The sequence below is a fragment of the Ranitomeya variabilis genome, chromosome 5, assembly GCF_051348905.1.
Source record: "Ranitomeya variabilis isolate aRanVar5 chromosome 5, aRanVar5.hap1, whole genome shotgun sequence".
Lineage (NCBI taxonomy): Eukaryota > Metazoa > Chordata > Amphibia > Anura > Dendrobatidae > Ranitomeya > Ranitomeya variabilis.
The window spans coordinates 602,307,735-602,328,805 of record NC_135236.1 but is presented as its reverse complement, the minus strand read 5'-3'; the positions used below and the strand labels follow the sequence as shown (position 1 = coordinate 602,328,805).

The following is a 21,071-nucleotide window of genomic DNA, read 5'->3' as shown; positions in this document are numbered from 1 at the left end:
GGTCAACCTGCACGGCCGGCTGGGGTCGGGTTCGCCATGCAGCCATCAAGCGTCGCAGATGTTCGGCCTCAGGCATGATCTTCAGGCCTGACGTCTGCATCGCACTTTCAGCCGCGGCCGGGTTGGGAGAAGCAGGAGACACTGGAGCCAAACAGATCTCCGTGGGCTGGCCCAGCCTAGCGATCTCGCGGGCGTCGGCCTCCAGGCGGGCGGCAATCTGCCGGGCTTCGGCCGCGGCCATGCTCTCTTCTGACGGCGGCCGGGGAGGTCGGCCCATCGTTGGCCCTGCCAGGGTCAGTCCCCTCAGCGACGGCGTACCCTGAACTACATTGGGCTGTCCAACCTCTCTCCGCGCCCGATCCTTCTCATGTAGGGCTTCTGGCGTGGCCATCTTGGTCTCTTCTCCAGCATCTTCTTCCCTCGGTCTCTTCCATGGGCGGCCCCGTCCCCATGGTCTCCACCCTCCAACCAGAATCAGGAGGCGGACCTCGGCTGTTGACGGGCACGTCCTCAGGATCAAGAAATACTTAGACTGGGCGGCCATTGCTGTTCGCGCTCCCCAGCTCGCCTACTCCCACTTCACGCCCCTCTTCCCTTCCTGCGCTCTCCTCAGCGCTGCAATGGCGGCGGATTTTGGCGGGAACTTTTGGCGGTAAATGGCGCAGCACAGTCTTTGCAATAAAGTACAGTCTAAGCACAACAAATCACAGTTCCAAGGCACACATGACCTGATTCTTCAGGCTTAAGTAGATCCTGTTCGTGACGCCAAGTTTGAAGCGCCCCCACTGTCGCAGGGCCGAGGGGTACCCGGTACCGGGCCTATGAGTCTCTGCTTCTGGGGGTTGTCACGGCGGCTAGACCCCGGTCCGTGACCCTGCCGTGGGGCGCACAGTGAATGATAGGTGTAGATATTGGTGGTGCAGTTGTGGGGTGCAGGTCGCGGTAAATAACGAGGACACCAGGTTGCAGTCTCTTTACCTCTTTACTGGAGATCTCTGAGTCCTCAGTCCAGAATACGGTTCACCAGGCTGCGCAAGTCCGGCCGGTCCAATGGCACCTCCAGAGTTCACTTCACAGGTGGAAATCGGTGCCTTCCTTCTTAGCGCTATGTGTTGTAGTCCTTCCCTGCTGTGCTTACGGAAAGTACCCCACAACTGTTGTGTCTGTTTCTTAAGTTCCCTCACAACTCGATTAAATGATGTTCTTCTAATCGTCCGTCCCTTCCTGATGTTACAGTTAGAACGGCACCCGTTTGTCGGGTAGGCCTGGAGTTCTTCCGGGACCCTAGAGACGCCCCTCTCCCGCAATTGCCTCCCAAGACTTCATAGGTGATATGTGTTAGACAGCCCGCCTTAGACTGACTGTCCTGCCGCTGTTTAGAGTATTGCTTGAAGCTGAATGTTATAATACTCCCTCGGCGTTCCGGCCACCGGTAGTGCGCCTCAGTAGGGTGTTGCTCCGGTCTTACAGCACGACCCCTACTGGAATTCTCCTATTGCTTGATCTCGTTTCTCACTCAGCACAATCTATCTCGCTTCTAGTCCTTTCTTGGGCCCCGCCGCTTCCCGGAGCTGGCGCGGACCCGTTACGTTCTTTCCAATGCCAAGCCTCTGTCAGGATCCCACCCCTGACAGAGACCCTACTGTCTCTTCCTCCACAACACCCTCTGCCACTAGGTGTTGCTTCGTCCAATCCAGTCAGCTTTCTGATCTAACTTCCTGCCTGACCCCCGGTTTACCCACTATGGTGGGGAGTGGCCTAATGAATAGCACCCTTAGCTCCCCCCGGAGGCCCTGCTGTGAAATGTATTGGTGTCTGTGATACCTGTTCAGATGAACTCCTTCAGTGCCATCGGACGCACCGTAGCTCCCCATAGTGGCGGAGCCACAGTACTGCAACGACCAGGACTCTGGGGCGCTGCACTTATATTACTTATCTTATACTTTACACTTCCTGTCTTCTTACTGCACCGTATGCCTACTATACCAAAAATACTTGTTCCCCATGATACATTAACCAGGAGGACACACCTATAATGCTTATCACACACTATACATTATACCGTGGCTTATAAAAGTTTGGGCACCACTGGTCAAAATTACTGTTATTGTGAACAGTTAAACAAGTTGAAGATGAAATGATCTGTAATAGGCCTAAATTTAAAGATGACATATTTAGGCAAAAAATATATATTTTCATCTTTTACATTTTAAAAATTACAAAAAGGACAATAGGTTGATGCAAAAGTTTGGGCACCCTTGGAGATTTGTGTGCTCAGATAACTTTGACCAAGGTTTCAGACCTTAATTAGCCTGTTAGGGTTATTGCTTGTTCACTATCATCATTAGGAAAGGCCAGGTAATGCAAATTTCCAAGCTCTATAAAAACTCAGCCTCCTCTAACCTTTTGCCAAAAAAACAGCCATGGGTTTTTCTAAGTAGGTACCTGGCACTCTGAAAATGAAAATGGTGGAGGCCCACAAAGCAGGAGAGGGCTATAAGAAGATAGCAAATCCTTTTCAAGTTGCCCTTTTCTCAGTTTGAAATGTAATTAAGAAATGGCAGTTAGCAGGAACAGTGGAGGTCAAGATAAGCTCTGAAAGACCAAGCAAAATTTCAGTGAGAGCTGCTTATAGAGGACTTTTGGAAAGATTTGCCAAACTGTGGAGTTGTGGTACATTGTTTTACTGTTCAGAGACACCTGCACAAATATGGCCTTCATGGAAAAGTCATCAAAAGAAAACCTCTCATAAGTCCTCACCATAAAATTCTAAAATTCAGCTTCAGAAGTATGCAAAAGAATATCTAAACAAGTCCTGTGGATCGATGAGGTTAAACTAGAACTCTTTACCACAATGATCATAGGTATGTGTGGAGAAAAAAGGGCACATAATTTCAGGAAAAGAACATCTTGCCAACTATTAAGCATGGAGGTGGATCAATTATGCTTTGTGTTGTAGTCAATGGCACAAGGAACATTTCATGGATAGAGGGAAGAATGGATTCAATGAAATTGCAACAAATGCTTGATGCAAACATATCATTTGTAAACAAAAAGCGGAAGTTGAAAAGAGGATGGCTTCAACAAATAGATAATGATCCTAAACACATGCCAAAATCCATAATAGACTACCACACAAGGTGCAAACTGAATGTTTTACAATGGCCCTCACTGTTCAAAGACCTGAACATCATTGAAAATCTGTGGCTAGACCTCAAATAAGCAATACATGTGTCAACGGAAAACACTGGAGAGACAACGCAGATCCCACTGCTTGCCACCAATTGTCAACAATCGCAGCCAGGGGGTCGTAACTAAACCACTCACGCTGTTATCTTTTTGTCACGGACAGATCTCGGCTGCCCCTAGTCAATTTACGCAATTGACTAACGATTAACAGAGGAGGCTGAGGCTGTTTCCACTAAAGGTACCTTCACACTAAACGATATCGCTAGCGATCCGTGACGTTGCAGCGTCCTGGCTAGCGATATCGTTGTGTTTGACACGCAGCAGCGATCAGGATCCTGCTGTGATATCGCTGGTCGTTGATTAAAGTTCAGAACTTTATTTGGTCGTCAGATCGCCGTGTATCGTTGTGTTTGACAGCAAAAGCAATGATACCAGCAATGTTTTACAATGGTAACCAGGGTAAATATCGGGTTACTAAGCGCAGGGCCACGCTTAGTAACCCGATGTTTACCCTGGTTACCAGTGTAAAATGCAAAAAAACAAACAGTACATACTCACATTCGCGTCCCCCGCCGTCCGCTTCCTGCACTGACTGAGCGCCGGCCCTAAAGTGAAAGCACAGCACAGCGGTGACATCACCGCTCTGCTGTTAGGGCCGGCACTCAGTCAGTGCAGGAAGCGGACGCCAGGGGACGCGAAGGTGAGTATGTAGTGTTTGTTTTTTTTACATTTTACACTGGTAACCAGGGTAAACATCGGGTTACTAAGCGCGGCCCTGCGCTTAGCAACCCGATGTTTACCCTGGTTACCCGGGGACTTCGGCATCGTTGGTCGCTGGAGAGCGGTCTGTGTGACAGCTCTCCAGCGACCAAACAGCGACGCTGCAGCGATCAGCATCGTTGTCTGTATCGCTGCAGCGTCGCTTAGTGTGAAGGTACCTTAAGTCTAGTTATTGGGAAACTAACAGTGAGCATATGGTATATACATCTCCAATTTCCACGTATGGAATATGTGTATATAGCCCCAGTACAGTCACTGCTAACTCCACGATAACCCAAGAAATACTCGCTCCCACCACCAGTCATCTTTATACATCCTGACTGGACGCCTGATTCTGGTAGCATATGGCTTTGGGGTACAGTTTACAGAACAAGAGGAACAGAGCTATTAAATTTTATATTTAATCCTGAACGTGGTCCAGGCAGTGTTTATAAAAATATACAAAAGATTTTACAAAGGGGGCAAAATAATACAACATATACAGCTACATAAATTAAAATGGATTAACAGAGAACTTACTACGCTGGTCACAGAGATGGCTCAATCAATCCGATTTATAATGTCTGGTTAACGGGAACAAGCCTACACCGGTATGTACTGTATCTTCCTTAGCATTGAACACAGATCATAATTCGCCTTGACCTTTTATGAGCATCTGAGTTACACCCACACACACCCCCTTTCTGACCTCCCATGGTCCAGGTTGTGGGATGTTCTCAGCCATTCATGATTTTTTTTAAATCCCAACATTAACAATATCTTACCTCCAGACAATCGCAGAAATTTGATATCGCCTCCATAATTTCTATTGGGATTTTATCTTTCCATAGATAGTAAACATGACATGACTGGTGTTAGTGATCTGGCCTTTATTAATTTGGGGCTTATGGGCAGGTGTCACAATTATGAAAAATATGCATATTCCTCCCCAATTAGTCCTGAAGTTGAAAAATGTATGTCTCATAAATATTGGATCTATACAAACCCCAATAACGCTATCTGGACCGACCCAGAGCCGGCCTGGCTACTAAACATATTTTGTTGAAAGGCAGCTCACCCTGGAGGAACAATAGTTCATCTTGGATGGCACAATAGGTATCCTGTCTTTATTATCTGTGAAATCAAAATCTGAAAGTGTTGGCACCATTGAAATTGTTCCATAACTAGTGTTGAGCGATACCATCCGATACTTGAAAGTATCGGTATCGGAAAGTATCGGCCGATACCGGCAAAGTATCGGATCTAATCCGATACCGATACCCGATACCAATACAAGTCAATGGGACTCATGTATCGGACGGTATTCCTGATGGTTCCCAGGGTCTGAAGGAGAGGAAACTCTCCTTCAGGCCCTGGGAAACATATTAATGTGTAAAATAAAGAATTAAAATAAAAAATATTGCTATACTCACCTCTCCGACGCAGCCTGGACCTCACCGAGGGAACCGGGAGCCTTCTTTGCTTAAAATGCGCGCTTTTCCTTCCTTCCGTGACGTCACGGCTTCTGATTGGTTGCGTGCCGCCCATGTGGCCGCGACGCGACCAATCACAGCAAGCCGTGACGTAATTTTCAGGTCCTTCTAGGCATTCAGTATTTTAAAATTACGTTCCGGCTTTGTGATTGGTCGCGTCCCGGTCACATGGGCGACGCGACCAATCACAAGCCGTGACGTCACGGGAGGCAGGAGACGCGCGCATTTTTAAAATTACGTCACGGCTTGTGATTGGTTGCGTGCCGCCCATGTGACCGCGACGCGACCAATCACAGCAAGCCGTGACGTAATTTCAGGTCCTGATGCCTATTTCTGCATTCAGGACCTGAAATTACGTCACGGCTTGCTGTGATTGGTCGCGTCGCGGTCACATGGGCGGCATGCAACCAATCACAAGCCGTGACGTAATTTTAAAAATGCGCGCGTCTCCTGCCTCCCGTGACGTCACGGCTTGTGATTGGTCGCGTCGCCCATGTGACCGCGACGCGACCAATCACAAAGCCGGAACGTAATTTTAAAATACTGAATGCCTAGAAGGACCTGAAAATTACGTCACGGCTTGCTGTGATTGGTCGCGTCGCGGCCACATGGGCGGCACGCGACCAATCACAAGCCGTGACGTCACGGAAGGAAGGAAAAGCGCGCATTTTAAGCAAAGAACGCTGCCGGTTCACAGCGGTAAGGTCCAGGCTGCGTCGGAGAGGTGAGTATAGCAATATTTTTTATTTTAATTCTTTATTTTACACATTAATGTTGTATTTTACACATTAATGTTGTTTCGATACCGATACCCGATACCACAAAAGTATCGGATCTCGGTATCGGAATTCCGATACAGCAAATATCGGCCGATACCCGATACTTGCGGTATCGGAATGCTCAACACTATCCATAACATGAATTATTTCTACCAGAATATTACTGTAATTACACATGGTTTGTTATACAATAACTTTTTCTTTTCTTTCTACTCAGAAAAACCGAAGAGATCAGTGATAATATTAAAAAATGCAAAATACTTTATTAGACATATTGAAAAACATACAATAAAATTAAATGAAATGCCTTTAATGGAGGACAAAGTGTACATCTAAAACCTTACGAAGAATAAAGTGACATTTGGGAACAAAAGATGGGAGGTACTTTATAAGGAAGAGATCTTGTGTCCAAAAAAATCAAGCACAATGGCTACCCCTATCTGGCTATTGCTATAATATAGCATGCCATGTGGATGTCCTAAAAAGAGATCATAGAATCAAAAACCCTCCTGGGTCATTGTGTCTAACCCCCCTGCTCAATGCAGGATTCACTAAACCATCCCAGACAAATGTCTGTCCAGCCTCTGCTTGAAGACTTAGATTGAAGGAGAACTCACCACCTATTAATGGTAGCCTATTCCACTCATTGATCACCCTCACTGTGAAAAAGTATTTTCTAATATCTAATCTGTATATTCTCCCTTTCAGTTTCATTTAATTGATTATCTTGTTTTCATGTGCAAATGAGAATAAGTATGATCCCTTTACACAGTGACATCCCTTTAGATGTTTGTAGACATCTATTTAGTCTCCTCTTAGCCTTCTTTTTTGCAAGATAAACATTCCCAGATCATACAAGCGTTCATCGTAGGAAATACTTTGCAGGTTGCTCTTCTCTGAACTTGTTCCAGTTTTTCAATGTCTTTTTTAAAATGTGGTGCTCAGAACTGGACACAGTATTCCAGATGAGGCCTGACAAAGGAGTAGTAGAGGCGGATAATTACTTCACGAGAGCTAGACTCTATCCTTCTCTTATTATATCCTAGAACTGTGACTTTTTGGTGCTGCATCACACTGTTGACTCATGTACAGTCTGTGATCTATTAGTATACCCAAGTGTTTTTCCCACGTGCTGTTACTTAGTTCTACTCTTCCTATTCTTTAGATGTATTTTTTGTTTTTCTTTCCCAGATGTAGAATCTTCCCTGAAAGAGGGCCCCAGTCACTAATTTATTAGCTATAGCTAAAAAATGGGGCATGGATTTAAATGCATACAGCAACCAATATTTCCCATATATGAAAAACAGATGTGTAAAAATATATAATATATACAAAATTGAATATCAATATAATACAAATATATATATGTACCTATCTGTCTTCTGGCTAATGATTCATGCCGCCTTTCATTATGTCATATTACACCCACAGTGTGTATATAGAATGCACATAGAAGATGAGATAGGAAACTAGAGGGTTATCTGTATATAGCAGTCAGCCAGAAAGAGGTAAAATGCATAAATTTTGACCCCTTTTTTTAAATAAATAAACCAATATAAGAAATCATAAGTTGCTTGGTGAAATAGCAGACAGGGCCCAATACATATTAGTTGTGTGTCCCCTCACCCTGGATGTTTTGCCTCACTTCTTCCTGGATACTTGGAATCCAAGTGGAAGCCTTTCAAGTGAAAAGCTATAATTAAATAATAGATAAGGAACAGCGACCAAAGTTTTTTTGAAGAAACTAACACAAAAGGCATGATCTTGGTGGTCCATATTGTATTCCATTTATTCTGGTAAATTTACCTAACCGGTTGTCTTCTATTTATGCAATGAGATCGTCACTATTACTTGTTAATTATTGAACTACTAGATGGTGGCCCGATTCTAACGCATTGGGTATTCTACAATATGTATGTATGTATGTATGTACGTCGCGCTGTGAGTGGGGGTTAAATTCCGCGCCAATATCGCTGATTGGTCGCCCCCGGCTGGCCGATCCCGCGCCAATATCGCTGATTGGTCGCGGCCGGGCACGACCAATCAGCAAACCGTGGTTCAAATCTCGCGCCAATTGGTCGTGCCTGGCTGGCCGAACAGCGAAGCGTGGTTCAAATCTCGCGAGTCAACTCACGGCCCGGACTGCGCCTGTCGCTGATTGGTCGCAGGATGTCGGGGGCGCTAGATGTCGGGGGTTGGGGCGCTGGATGTCGGGGGTTCGGGGCGCAGGATGTTGGGGGTTCGGGGTGCAGGATATACACTGCGTGCAGAATTATTAGGCAAGTTGTATTTTGATCACATGATACTTCTTATACATGTTGTCCTACTCCAAGCTGTTCAGGCTTGAGAGCCAACTACCAATTAAGTAAATCAGGTGATGTGCATCTCTGTAATCAGGAGGGGTGTTGTCTAATGACATCAAAACCCTATATAAGGTGTGCTTAATTATTAGGCAACTTCCTTTCCTTTGGCAAAATGGGTCAGAAGATAGATTTGATGGGCTCTGAAAAGTCCAAAATTGTGAGATGTCTTGCAGAGGGATGCAGCAGTCTTGAAATTGCCAAACTTTTGAAGCGCGATCACCGAACAATCATGTGTTTCATGGCAAATAGCCAACAGGGTCGCAAACGTGTTGGGCAAAAAAGGCGCAAAATAATTGCCCATGAATTGAGGAAAATCAAGCGTGAAGCTGCCAAGATGCCATTTGCCACCAGTTTTGCCATATTTCAGAGCTGCAACGTTACTGGAGTAACAAAAAGCACAAGGTGTGCAATACTCAGGGACATGGCCAAGGTAAGGAAGGCTGAAAAACGATAACCTTTGAACAAGAAACATAAGATAAAATGTCAAGACTGGGCCAAGAAATATCTTAAGACTGAATTTTCAAAGGTTTTATGGACTGATGAACTGAGAGTGACTCTTGATGGGCCAGATGCTGCATCAGTAAAGGGCAGAGAGCTCCACTCCGACTCAGACGCCAGCAAGGTGGAGGTGGGGTACTGGTATGGGCTGGTATCATCAAAAATGAACTTGTGGGACTTTTTGGGGTTGAGGATGGAGTGAAGCTCAACTCCCAGACCTACTGCCAGCTTCTGGAAGACAACTTCTTCAAGCAGTGGTACAGGAAGAAGTCGGTATCGTTCAAGAAAAACAAAATTTTCATGCAGGACAATGCTGCATCATATGCCTCCAACTACTCCACAGCATGGCTGGCCAGTAAAGGTCTCAAAGAAGAAAAAATAATGACATGGCCCCCTTGTTCACCTGATCTGAACCCCATAAAGAACCTGTGGTCCCTCATAAAATGTGAGATCTATATAGGCAGCATCAATAGTAAAAAGTTGGTCCGGGATGGGGCGACACACTGGCACTGACTGGAGGGGAGTAGGGAGGGGGCACTGGCTGGAGGGGGGTAGGGAAGGGCGAATCCGCGACCAATCAGTGACGCGGGATTTCCGTGATAGACAAACAGACGGAAGTACCCCTTAGACAATTATATAGATAGATAGCCTTAAAATTAACATTGCTATGTTTATTAGTATATATGTTACTGGCATTGCATGTTTTGGAGACTGGTTTTAGTGCAATCTTACTGTGTACCTGTATCATATTATATCAGTTTTCATTTCCTTTTAGAACCTTTCATAGACTTTCACTTGGATTTTTTTTCAACTAGAGGAAATATGTTGAATTATATCAATTTTGAGCACTTTGTAATATGTTTTGAACTTACAGACCGATTAGGTGTACAATACGATTTTTTTTCCTTCTTGCATCATTTGTTCCTCTTTTTTAAAGTTTTATTAATCATGTTTACTATCCAATAATAAAGATGATTACATTTTATAAATATTTTTGGAAAAGTCTCTCTTAATTATAGGTTTAGGTTTACATTACGTTGTGATAGTACATTGCTATCCACTTCCATGTAATGTGACCTTTTTTCCTGTAAAATCACATTAACAAAAAAGATGCTGCTACAAGAATAGACAAAAAAACAAAGAAAATGCTTTAGGAAAATACATATAATATCTAGAAGATGCTAAGATGCTATGTGCATATGCCCAAAGAGAGAAAAAATTCACCACTGAAACTCTAAAACTACAGGACTAGCTCATGCTGGGGTAGGAAAAAAACGCAGTACTCTGCTGCACTGTGTGAATGGGAAATCCCAAAATATACTTGCTTCGTGATTTATCTAATCATAACTACTATATGCTTACTGAATATTGTTGGAAAATCAAATTTTAAAATGTTGTACTTACATCAAGTTCGGCCTTAGATTCCTCTAACCGTTCATGATCAGCACAGTCAATAACATAGACAATGCCATTTATTGCCGGGAGGTAGTTTTTCCACACTCTTCGTGCTAAATTGAAATAAAAAGCATGATTCATTTGATATGAGGAACTCTATGTTTTCTGCTGGTACCTGAAAATAATCTGAAATTCCCTAATAGTTCTGGGCAATAGTAGCCAGTAAATGGATCCCCAAACCTCTGATTTGGAGCTGTATGAGAAGCTGATTTGCCAAGAAAAATAGTCTACTGTATAGTACAGTATCATTCATTTAAAAGGATAATCATCTTAAGAACTTGCTCATACCATCGTATTTAATGGACATTTTTTTTACTGGATAACACTCTGACCAGTGTTATTTAATAGGTCAGTGCGGATTACCGATTTTCTTCACTGGCCGAATCTGTCAGTGAAAAAAATCCCAACATTTTAGATTTCACCCCAAAATCGTAAGATATCCATTCAAGGGGTGTGTGGAAAACATCGGACTACACTTGGATGACATCTGAGAGCAGTCCAATTTTTTGGACCTACACAATGGAGAAAATGGGAAATGTTATTTTTCTCGCAGTGTGCTACTGTCCTCTCGTTCAAGAAAATCGGATCACACTATGCTGACAGTGTTATCAAACTCAGAGATCAGAGTTTGAGTGGATTGTCATTAACATAATCAGTCCGATTCTCTCAGAGGAAAGAATATACACTCATGTGACCCTGGCCTAAAGGTGAATTCCCACACCATGGTCATATAATGGATTGTATGGCAATTTTTATGATATTGGGCAGAACTGCTGCATTTTTAAGCGGCTATTCACGCTGAGGCTATTCTGCCCAAGAGGCAGAATCGAGGTCACTAGTTATTAAAAGGGTTATCCACACAGTAGGTGACAACTTGCTGATTTGTGGGGTCTGACTGTTGGAACCCACACGATCTGTAGAACAAGGAACTTTCATCTCCATTAGATGGAAGCGGCTGTGCGCATGCTCAACCACCACTCCATTAATTCCCTTTAGCTCTCTTGAGTGTTGCAATCAACTCTTCCTGGCAGCCCCTTAGGGAATGAATGGACCCGCCCCTCTATTTTGGAATGTGGGATGAATGTTCCATGTTAGAGATAATAATTCCCTAATCAACCGATTGATGCGGGTCCTAGAGGTGTAAGGCTGCCGTCACACTAGTAGTATTTAGTCAGTATTTTACATCAGTATTTGTAAGCCAAAACCAGGAGTGGAACAATTAGAGGAAAAGTGTAACAGAAACATATGCCCACTTCTGCATTTATCACCCACTCCTGGTTTTGGCTTACAAATACTGATGTAAAATGCTGACCAAATACTGCTAGTGTAACAGCAGCCTTACACGCACTGATCTGCAAGTTATCACTTACCATTGGGATAAGGGATAACTTGTCTTCACTGGGCAACCCCTTAAAAATGATCATGAGGACAAGTTTCCATTAAAGTTTAACACATCCATTGTAAAACTGACAGTGTGACATCCTCACTTTTGATAAGATTGATGTGATAAAGATTTCCCGTGACATAATTTGAATCTCGTGGCCAGATTGCCAAAGGTTTTTAATGGTATTGGTCATCTTTTTTTTGGCCAGAGGGACTTTTTGGATCCCTTTAGACTCCAGCTTCTAAGTAGGAATGACACCTCTGCACCCACTATGGTTACACCCCTTGATGCAGCTCCTCCATTTCCTCGTTTCAATTTGACCTTTACAGAAATCATGCTCCCATCACTCTCATATTTACTTCTTAATTCAGGGTCTTGCTGTAAAATGGCTACATTGAACTGTTTTCCACAATCTCATACAGAATATTGAATGAGAATGAAATGGAGACAAATCCCTTATAGCTCATTATTGTAGATGAAGCTTTACATTTTCTCTGTATCAATGACTATACATTGCTGAGAACAGATGACACAATTCAGACAGCAGATCAGTCTATGTTCTGTACAAACACTGTACAAAGTAGGGATGTTGCAACATTTCAGCTCTATAGCCAACACAACTGTGAATGCCTCTCTGAGCTATAAAATAGTCTGCCCGTTAGCAGTGCAAAATGTTGTATATGATGTAACAAGGTGGCACAGGGTGGTAGTCATGGGTGAGTTCACTAAACAACAGTCATTGAACACCCCGGCACCTTGTACATGAAAAGATAAATAAAGACCTGATACTGCTATACAGTTGGTTATCTCTGTACCATGTTCACTTCTGCTTCTCAGGGTGGCAAAGAGACAGACAATGACACATCCAATGCTTTTTGTAACGAAAACATTTACTTGCAGAATAAATGTCTTCACGCACAGGTTACAAGAAGGTTTAGCAGTATCAATATCTTCAGGCACAGGTTATAATCATCAGGCAGTCGTTTACATTCAGCACACACTCTGTACCTCTGTAGAGCTGAACCTCTAGTATTGTCCTAGGAAGCTGTGCTACTCGGGTATGAACTCTATCCCTTCTCCACAGCCTCTATTCAGAACTCAGCCTCAGCTGCTGACTCTCTTCTTGTGCACCAGTCCGCGCACCATCTTGACCCTGTCTTGGTCTCAGACTGCCGAACTCTCTTCTTGTACCCTAGCCCGTGCACCTTCTTGACCCTGTCTTGGTCTCAGGTTGCCGGACTCTCTTCTAGTACACTAGACCACGCACTGTCTTGACCCTGTCTTGGTCTCAGGCTACCGTACTCTTGCACTCACGTGGACCCTTGATTCAACGTGTACTGGCTTCTTGTCTGAGGGCACTTACACCATCACTGGTTCACACTGCTTCTGTAGTGTTTCTTTGCCTCTATGGGGCATCCTCAGGATGATACTCTCAACCACTGACTCTAGTCCTAGAGGTCTGTAATCTTCCTACTTTTGTCCCGTCTCTACAACACAGCTTCTATTTACTCCTGCACTCTGTTCACTTCTTGCCCTGGGCATGGCTGCCTGGGCTCTGCTTCCTGCTGCTGTTCCCTTATCTGCTTGCCCCTCCCTCTGAGTTAACCCATTCTTGATTGTAGTCTGCCACTGCTCCCTTTTAGTGCTTTCTGCTGCTGACACCTAATGGCCGTCCTGTCACAACATTAACTCACATGCACAATACATTTGCAGTATATTAGAACACACATGTGGGGATGAGTAGCAAGAGAAGAAGAGGTACCATACCACCCCCCTACAATGACATATCAAATAGTGTATGGTTTGTGCACCTACATATGTAATAACTCACCTTGAACATGTCCACCTAGATCAAATGTAGTGAATGTCATTCCAGCAATTGTTAATTCTTCTGATGCTAAAAAAAAGCCAAGACAAATGTACAATGTATCAAATCTGATAACATCGTTCAAAATAATAACTGCACATTGGTCACACTTGCGAGTTCAATGCGAGAAACTCGAGCGAGTCTCTCGAATCAAGTCCCGATACTGCCCCTGGCACTCAGGAACAGAGCGTGCGGCTGCATGTAAGGGACTTGATGCGAGAGACTCGCACAAGTTTCTTGCATTGAACTCACAAGTGTGACCCCGACCTAATACTGAATGTCTGCACAAACCCTTAAAATTCCTCACAATGACTATATTCATTCATCTCTGATCCATCCATCCACCCATCGATCCATCCAGCCATCCATCCCTTATTCGTCCAGCCATCCCTCCATCCATCTCTCCATCATCCCTCATACATACATCCCTTTATCCATCCATTTATACAGCCATCTGTCAAGCCATCCCTCCATCCATTTTATAATTATTTATTTATTTAAAGTGTGACGATAACAGAAATTTCTCACAGTGAACTGATGTGAACTCAATGAGCTCAGCACTGCAATGTGAGACTTTTTCTCACTGTACTAGCTGTGATCTCACTGAGGTCACCGCAGGTCATTGGCCCAGCTGGGAATGCAGCCTTGGTGACCTGTGGTAACCTCGATGATGTCACCATTAGTTACTGACACTGTGCTCACAGTAGCTCATTCTTCAGTGTTTCACAGCCTGGACGGTCGCATCTTGGTACTGTCCAGGTTGCAAACTGTATATTTCCTGACATGGATTATGGTGTGGGACAGAACAACGGACAGGTAAGGGATATGGTTGTTTTTTTTTTGTTTTTTTTTACAGGGGACGTTGGTTTCAGTGGAATTGGGCATTAGGTGAGTATTTTTGTGGTTTATTACTTTATGGTTTTTACAGAAGACTAGGGTTCAGTGGAATGGGAATTAAGTAAGTATAACTGTGTTTGTTATTTTTAAATTAAAAAAAGTAAAAGTAAAAATGAGTAAAAAAGTGTTTTTTTTTAAATTGTTATTATTTATTTACAGAACAGGCTCTGGCTGATGAATACCCCCATTGCCTGCTCTCACTGTTATTAGTGGCAGCAGGTGTAGACTGATAAGAATAGTAGTCCCATCAGCCTGACACTAGTGACCGGAGGTAAACTTTCTACCTCCGGTCACAGCTGTGGGCTCACGCTGTCATCTGACAGTGTGTGAGCCGTGGCTCTCAGACCGCCGCCGGTGTTTCTTGTGCTGTCATGCAGAAGTCCAGTGAAGTCCTGCTTTGGGGTCTGTGCTCGAACAGTAGGTGTTCGGTACAGACCCTGAACTTTATTGTTCGGGTTTGCCCATCTCTATCCATGATGTGGCCAGTTTAACATGCTCAAAACTGGAGAAAGGTCCTCTTTAAAGGAGTTTTTTTCACTCAATGCCCTTGCTTAGCTTTTTTTTCCACTGGAAAAACACAACTACAAGGAAAATGCAGTGGAATTTTTACAAAATATGCTATTTTGTTGGTTTTTTATGCATTGTTCTGTGTGCTTTTTGATGTTCTTTTTGCTGCTCCACCTAACTGATCTCACTAGGGAAAAAATGCAGTAAAATCACTGAAAGAATTGATATGCTACTTTAAAAAAAACAGACTGCAAGTTAATAAGAAAAGAAAAATAACGCAAATGTGAATGAAATTTTTAGAGATCTCATTAATTGCTACTCTTTTTCCACCATAAAAACAGAGATGCAGAGATTTACAGTAAATTCAGATTACATGTTACAGATCTCAATGACCCCAAGAGAGGTTATGGAAATTTTTAAATACTCACTTGGATGAAGAGTAGGAACATACTGGCCCATTTTTCCAGCTTTAAGCATCTGTAGTAATGTGGTTTTGCCAGCATTATCCAACCCTAAAAAAACTAATTTCCCATTTTTCTTGTAGAGACCTAAAGAATTTAAAACATATTTATATCAAATAACATATGCTGCGTTTTACAGTCCACTTTTAGATCATGGGGAGAAATAATTAGAAACTCAAATTTAGTAATAATTTTATGATCTCACAATCTATCACAAAGCAATGTATTAGATTTCAATGTGTGGCCCAATATGCCATTTCACTTGCTATTTCACTTTTAGTTATGTAAATGCAATTGTTGTTAGCATTTTATCCCTTTTAAAAAAGTTTATTGACATGGAAATAATAAATAAATGTATGGCAACAATTACATCAGTGGGAAAGAAAGTAAATACTGTATATGTGGAGCATCACAGGTCAAGTCAAAGCAAAAAGAAGAATTCTGTCAATACAGGAGTTGTGGATAGTTGATGGTGAAAATAACATCAGTGACATGACCATCAGATCAAGAATATTTAGGAGAATTGGTTGGAAATTGGATTCAAAAGACAGAAAAAAATTACAAAGGTTATCAGACATGGTAGAGTTACACAGTTTTACAATGTTATACAAAATAACAGAACAGAAAATATGAGGAAATTACTATTTATTTACACAAAAAAGTCAAAATAAAGATAAAAAAATTCATTCTAATAATGAAACATGTTAAATGGAGGATATAGATGACATGCACAAGCGAGAATACACCAATGTTTCCAAAAAGCATAAAAAGGTTTGATACATATCAAGTAGATAACAGATGCATAGAAATATATCTAGCTTTTATGTCTCTTCCCAGGGGCGTAACGATCGCGGTCTCAGGGGTAGCGATCGGGACTGATTGCTTGCGGAAACAAGCTTGCAGTAATGCAGACGCCAGTGCATACTTCAGCTGGATGTGCATCCGAGAACGTACTTTCGGCAGAAGTGTATTGTGGTGTAGATACTCACTGGGTCCCTGCTTGACAGTCAGAAGCTAATAGCTGACGTTGCCGAGCCATTTACAGACTGCGCATAGCAGTGATGTCATGCCTGTCACTTGCATGCAGAAGTCACCTGCTGGCTTCAGAAGAGGACAACGCATGGCAGAGGAGTGGAGGGAAGGTGAGTAGAATCATTTTTTTTATGCATTAAAGAACAGCTATATATACACCAGGATGGGGGACATATGTACCATGATGGGCCCAGATGGAAAACATATATACCAAGATGGGCCAAAATGGGGGACATACTGTATATACCAGGATGAGAGACATATATATCAGGATGGGCCCAGATGGGGGACAAAAATGCCAAGATAGACTCAAATGTGCTGGGGGGGGGGGGGCATATATACTAGGATGCACCCAGATGGGGGACAAAAATACCAGGATGAGTCCGGATGGGGGACAAATATAACAGGATGGGCTCAGATGTGGGAAATATATACCTGGATGGGGGACAAATACAACAGGATGGATCAAAATGAGGGACAGAGGCACCCCCTGACAAATGCAGCATGCTGAAACATGCGTTGGGTGGGAAATGACGTCATCCAGGAGCCTGAGATCTGCACTACTACTGTAAGTTACACTCCACTTTGGACCATCTTCCTCACATCCTCACATGATCTCTTTTCTCCTCCACAATATATTTGTTCAATGTTGTTATTTGGTGCCCTGACATTTCAGATGGTATATACAGTACATGTTTAATAACCATGGATTTACGGTACCACTCATCAGTGTTATAATGCACAAGCACTTTATTCACCTATAATCATTTTGCACATTTTTGTTTTATACTATTACATATGCTATATTTTCTGTCCTTTGCATACTCTATTGGCACTTTAACATCCAGCCCTGTAATTATTGTTCTGGGGGGTGTCCTTATTTTTAAGTATTTTTATCATACTATATTTATTGTTGTTTTTTCTGTTATTTTACCTGATTATATTTAATTTAATAAACTGACTTTGATTTTTCGCCACAATACCTTGGACAACATGGTAGGCTGTTTTGCTCTTTAGCTTTCCTTGTATATTTTCCGACTGTCCCCATATTATCACTCAGATCTGGTTCATTGGTCGCAGGGATATCACTCTTATCTTATCCTATATCGCAATTTCATTTAACCCCTTAATGACAGCCAATACATCTTTTAACTGACCTGAGATATAAGAGAATATCATCCCCATACAGGTGACAATCCAACAGCTGTTGGCTGTACACTATAGCTGACAACTGGCTGCATCAGTCACGATTAGTGTTTGCATCATCCAAATCTGTTTAACCCCTTAGATGCTGCTGTCAATAGTCATACCACTTTGCATTAATTCCTGAAAAACACCTGAAGGGTTAATAAACAACCTGACTGCCGTTTTCAAAATATGTCAGGGGGTGCTGTTTTTATAATGGTATAACTTTTGGGGTTTCCCAATATATGGGACCCCTAAAGGCACTTCAAAAAAGGATAAGTCCTAAAAAAATAAATTTTGTAAATTTTCTTGAAAAAACGGCTACATTTTTAACCCCTTCACCCCCAAGGGTGGTTTGCACGTTAATGACCAGGCCAATTTTTACAATTCTGACCACTGTCCCTTTATGAGGTTATAACTCTGGAACGCTTCAATGGATCCTGGTGATTCTGACACTGTTTTCTCGTGACATATTGTTCTTCATGTTAGTGGTAAAATTTATTTGATATTACCTGCGTTTATTTGTGAAAAAAACAGAAATTTGGTGAAAATTTTGAAAATTTCGCAATTTTCCAACTTTTAATTTTTATGCAATTAAATCACAGTGATATGTCACACAAAATACTTAATAAGTAACATTTCCCACATGTCTACTTTACATCAGCACAATTTTGGAACCAAAACTTTTTTTTGTTAGGGAGTTATAAGGGTTAAAAGTTGACCAGCAATATCTCATTTTTACAACACCATTTTTTTTTAGGGACCACATCTCATTTGAAGTCATTTTGAGGGGTCTATATGATAGAAAATACCCAAGTGTGACACCATTCTAAAAACTGCACCCCTCAAGGTGCTCAAAACCACATTCAAGAAGTTTATTAACCCTTCAGGTGTTTCACAGGAATTTTTGGAATGTTTAAATAAAAATGAACATTTAACTTTTTTTCACACAAAATTTACTTCAGCTCCAATTTGCTTTATTTTACCAAGGGTAACAGGAGAAAATGGACCCCAAAAGATGTTGTACAATTTGTCCTGAGTACGCCGAAAGCCCATATGTGGGGGTAAACCAGTGTTTGGGCGCATGACAGAGCTCGGAAGCGAAGGAGCGCCATTTGACTTTTCAATGCAAGATTGACAGGAATTGAGATGGGACGCCATGTTGCGTTTGGAGAGCCACTAATGTGCCTAAACATTGAAACCCCCCACAAGTGACACCAGTTTTGAAAGTAGACCCCCTAAGGAACTTATCTAGAGGTGTGGTGAGCACTTTGACCCACCAGGTGCTTCACAGAAGTTTATAATGGAGAACCGTAAAAATAAAAAATCATATTTTTTCAGAAAAATTATCTTTTCACCCCCAATTTTTTATTTTCCCAAGGGTAACAGGAGAAATTGGACCCCAAAAGTTGTTGTCCAATTTGTCCTGAGTACGCTGATACCCCATATGTGGGGGGTAACCAGTGTTTGGGCGCATGACAGAGCTCGGAAGCGAAGGAGCGCCATTTGACTTTTCACTGCAAAATTGACAGGAATTGAGATGGGACTCCATGTTACGTTTGGAGAGCCACTGATGTGCCTAAACATTGAAACCCCCCCACAAGTGACACCATTTTGGAAAATAGACCCCCTAAGGAACTTATCTAGAGGTGTAGTGAGCACTTTGACCCACCAAGTGCTTCACAGAAGTTTATAATGCAGAGCCGTAAAAATAAAACAAAAATTTTTTCCCACAAAAATTATCTTTTAGCCCCCAGTTTTGTATTTTTCCGAGGGTAACAGGAGAAATTGGACCCCAAAAGTTGTTGTCCAATTTGTCCTGAGTACGCTGATACCCCATATGTGGGGGGTAACCACTGTTTGGGAGCATGGGAGGGCTTGGAAGGGAAGGAGCGTCATTTGGAATGCAGACTTAGATGGAATGGTGTGCAGGCGTCACATTGCGTTTGCAGAGGCCCTAATGTACCTAAACAGTAGAAACCCCCCACAAGTGACACCATTTTGGAAAGTAGACCCCCTAAGGAACTCATCTAGATGTGTTGTGAGAGCTTTGAACCCCCAAGTGTTTCACTACAGTTTATAACGCAGAGCCGTGCAAATAAAAAATATTTTTTTTTCCACAAAAATTATTTTTTAGCCCCCAGTTTTGTATTTTCCCAAGGGTAACAGGAGAAACTGGACCCCAAAAGTTGTTCTCCAATGTGTTCCGAGTACGCTGATACCCCATATGTTGGGGTAAACCCCTGTTTGGGCGCACGGGAGAGCTCGGAAGGGAAGGAGCACTGTTTTACTTTTTCAAAGCAGAATTGGCTGAAATTGAGATCGGACGCCATGTCGCGTTTGGAGAGCCCCTGATGTGCCTAAACAGTGGAAGCCCCCCAATTATAACTGAAACCCTAATCCAAACACACCCCTAACCCTAATCCCAACGGTAACCCTAACCACACCTCTAACCCAGACACACCCCTAACCCTAATCCCAACCCTATTCCCAACCGTAAATGTAATCCTAACCCTAACCTTAGCCCCAACCCTAACCCTAACTTTAGCCCCAACCCTAACTTTAGCCCCAACCCTAACTGTAGCCTTACACTAACCCTAACCCTAGCCCCAACCCTAGCCCCAACCCTAACCCTAGCCCCAACTCTAACCCTAGCCCCAACCCTAACCCTAGCCCTAACCCTAGCCCTAACCATAACCCTAGCCCTAACCCTAGCCCTAACCCTAGCCCTAACCCTAACCCTAACCCTAATGGTAAAATGGAAATAAATACATTTTTTTAATTTTTTTATTTTTCCCTAACTAAGGGGGTGATGAAGGGGGGTTTGATTTACTTTTATAGCGGGTTTTTTAGCGAATTTTTATGATTGGCAGCCGTCACACACTGAAAGAAGCTTTTTATTGCAAAAAATATTTTTTGTTTTACCACATTTTGAGAGCTATAATTTTTCCATATTTGAGTCCACAGAGTCATGTGAGGTCTTGTTTTTTGCGGGATGAGTTAACGTTTTTTTTTGGTAAAATGCTCGGGCACGGGAGATTTTTTGATCGCTTTTTATTCCGATTTTTGTGAGGCAGAATGACCAAAAAACAGCTATTCATGAATTTCTTTTGGGGGAGGCGTTTATACCATTCCGCGTTTGGTAAAATTGATAAAGCAGTTTTATTCTTCGGGTCAGTACGATTACAGCGATATCTCATTT

General features: G+C 42.6%; 1 protein-coding gene across 1 annotated transcript in view; it reads right to left on the bottom strand.

Moving 5' to 3' along the window:
• The window catches only part of SAR1B (secretion associated Ras related GTPase 1B), a 154,590-nt gene that overhangs the window by 41,192 nt on the left and 92,327 nt on the right, over positions 1-21,071 (bottom strand). Inside the window, exons 3-5 of the mRNA XM_077266047.1 lie at positions 15,620-15,739; positions 13,752-13,817; positions 10,486-10,589 (exon numbers count right to left, since the gene is read on the bottom strand). Coding sequence (XP_077122162.1) covers positions 10,486-10,589; positions 13,752-13,817; positions 15,620-15,739 — 290 coding nt within the window. The remainder of the gene's footprint in view (positions 1-10,485; positions 10,590-13,751; positions 13,818-15,619; positions 15,740-21,071) is intronic.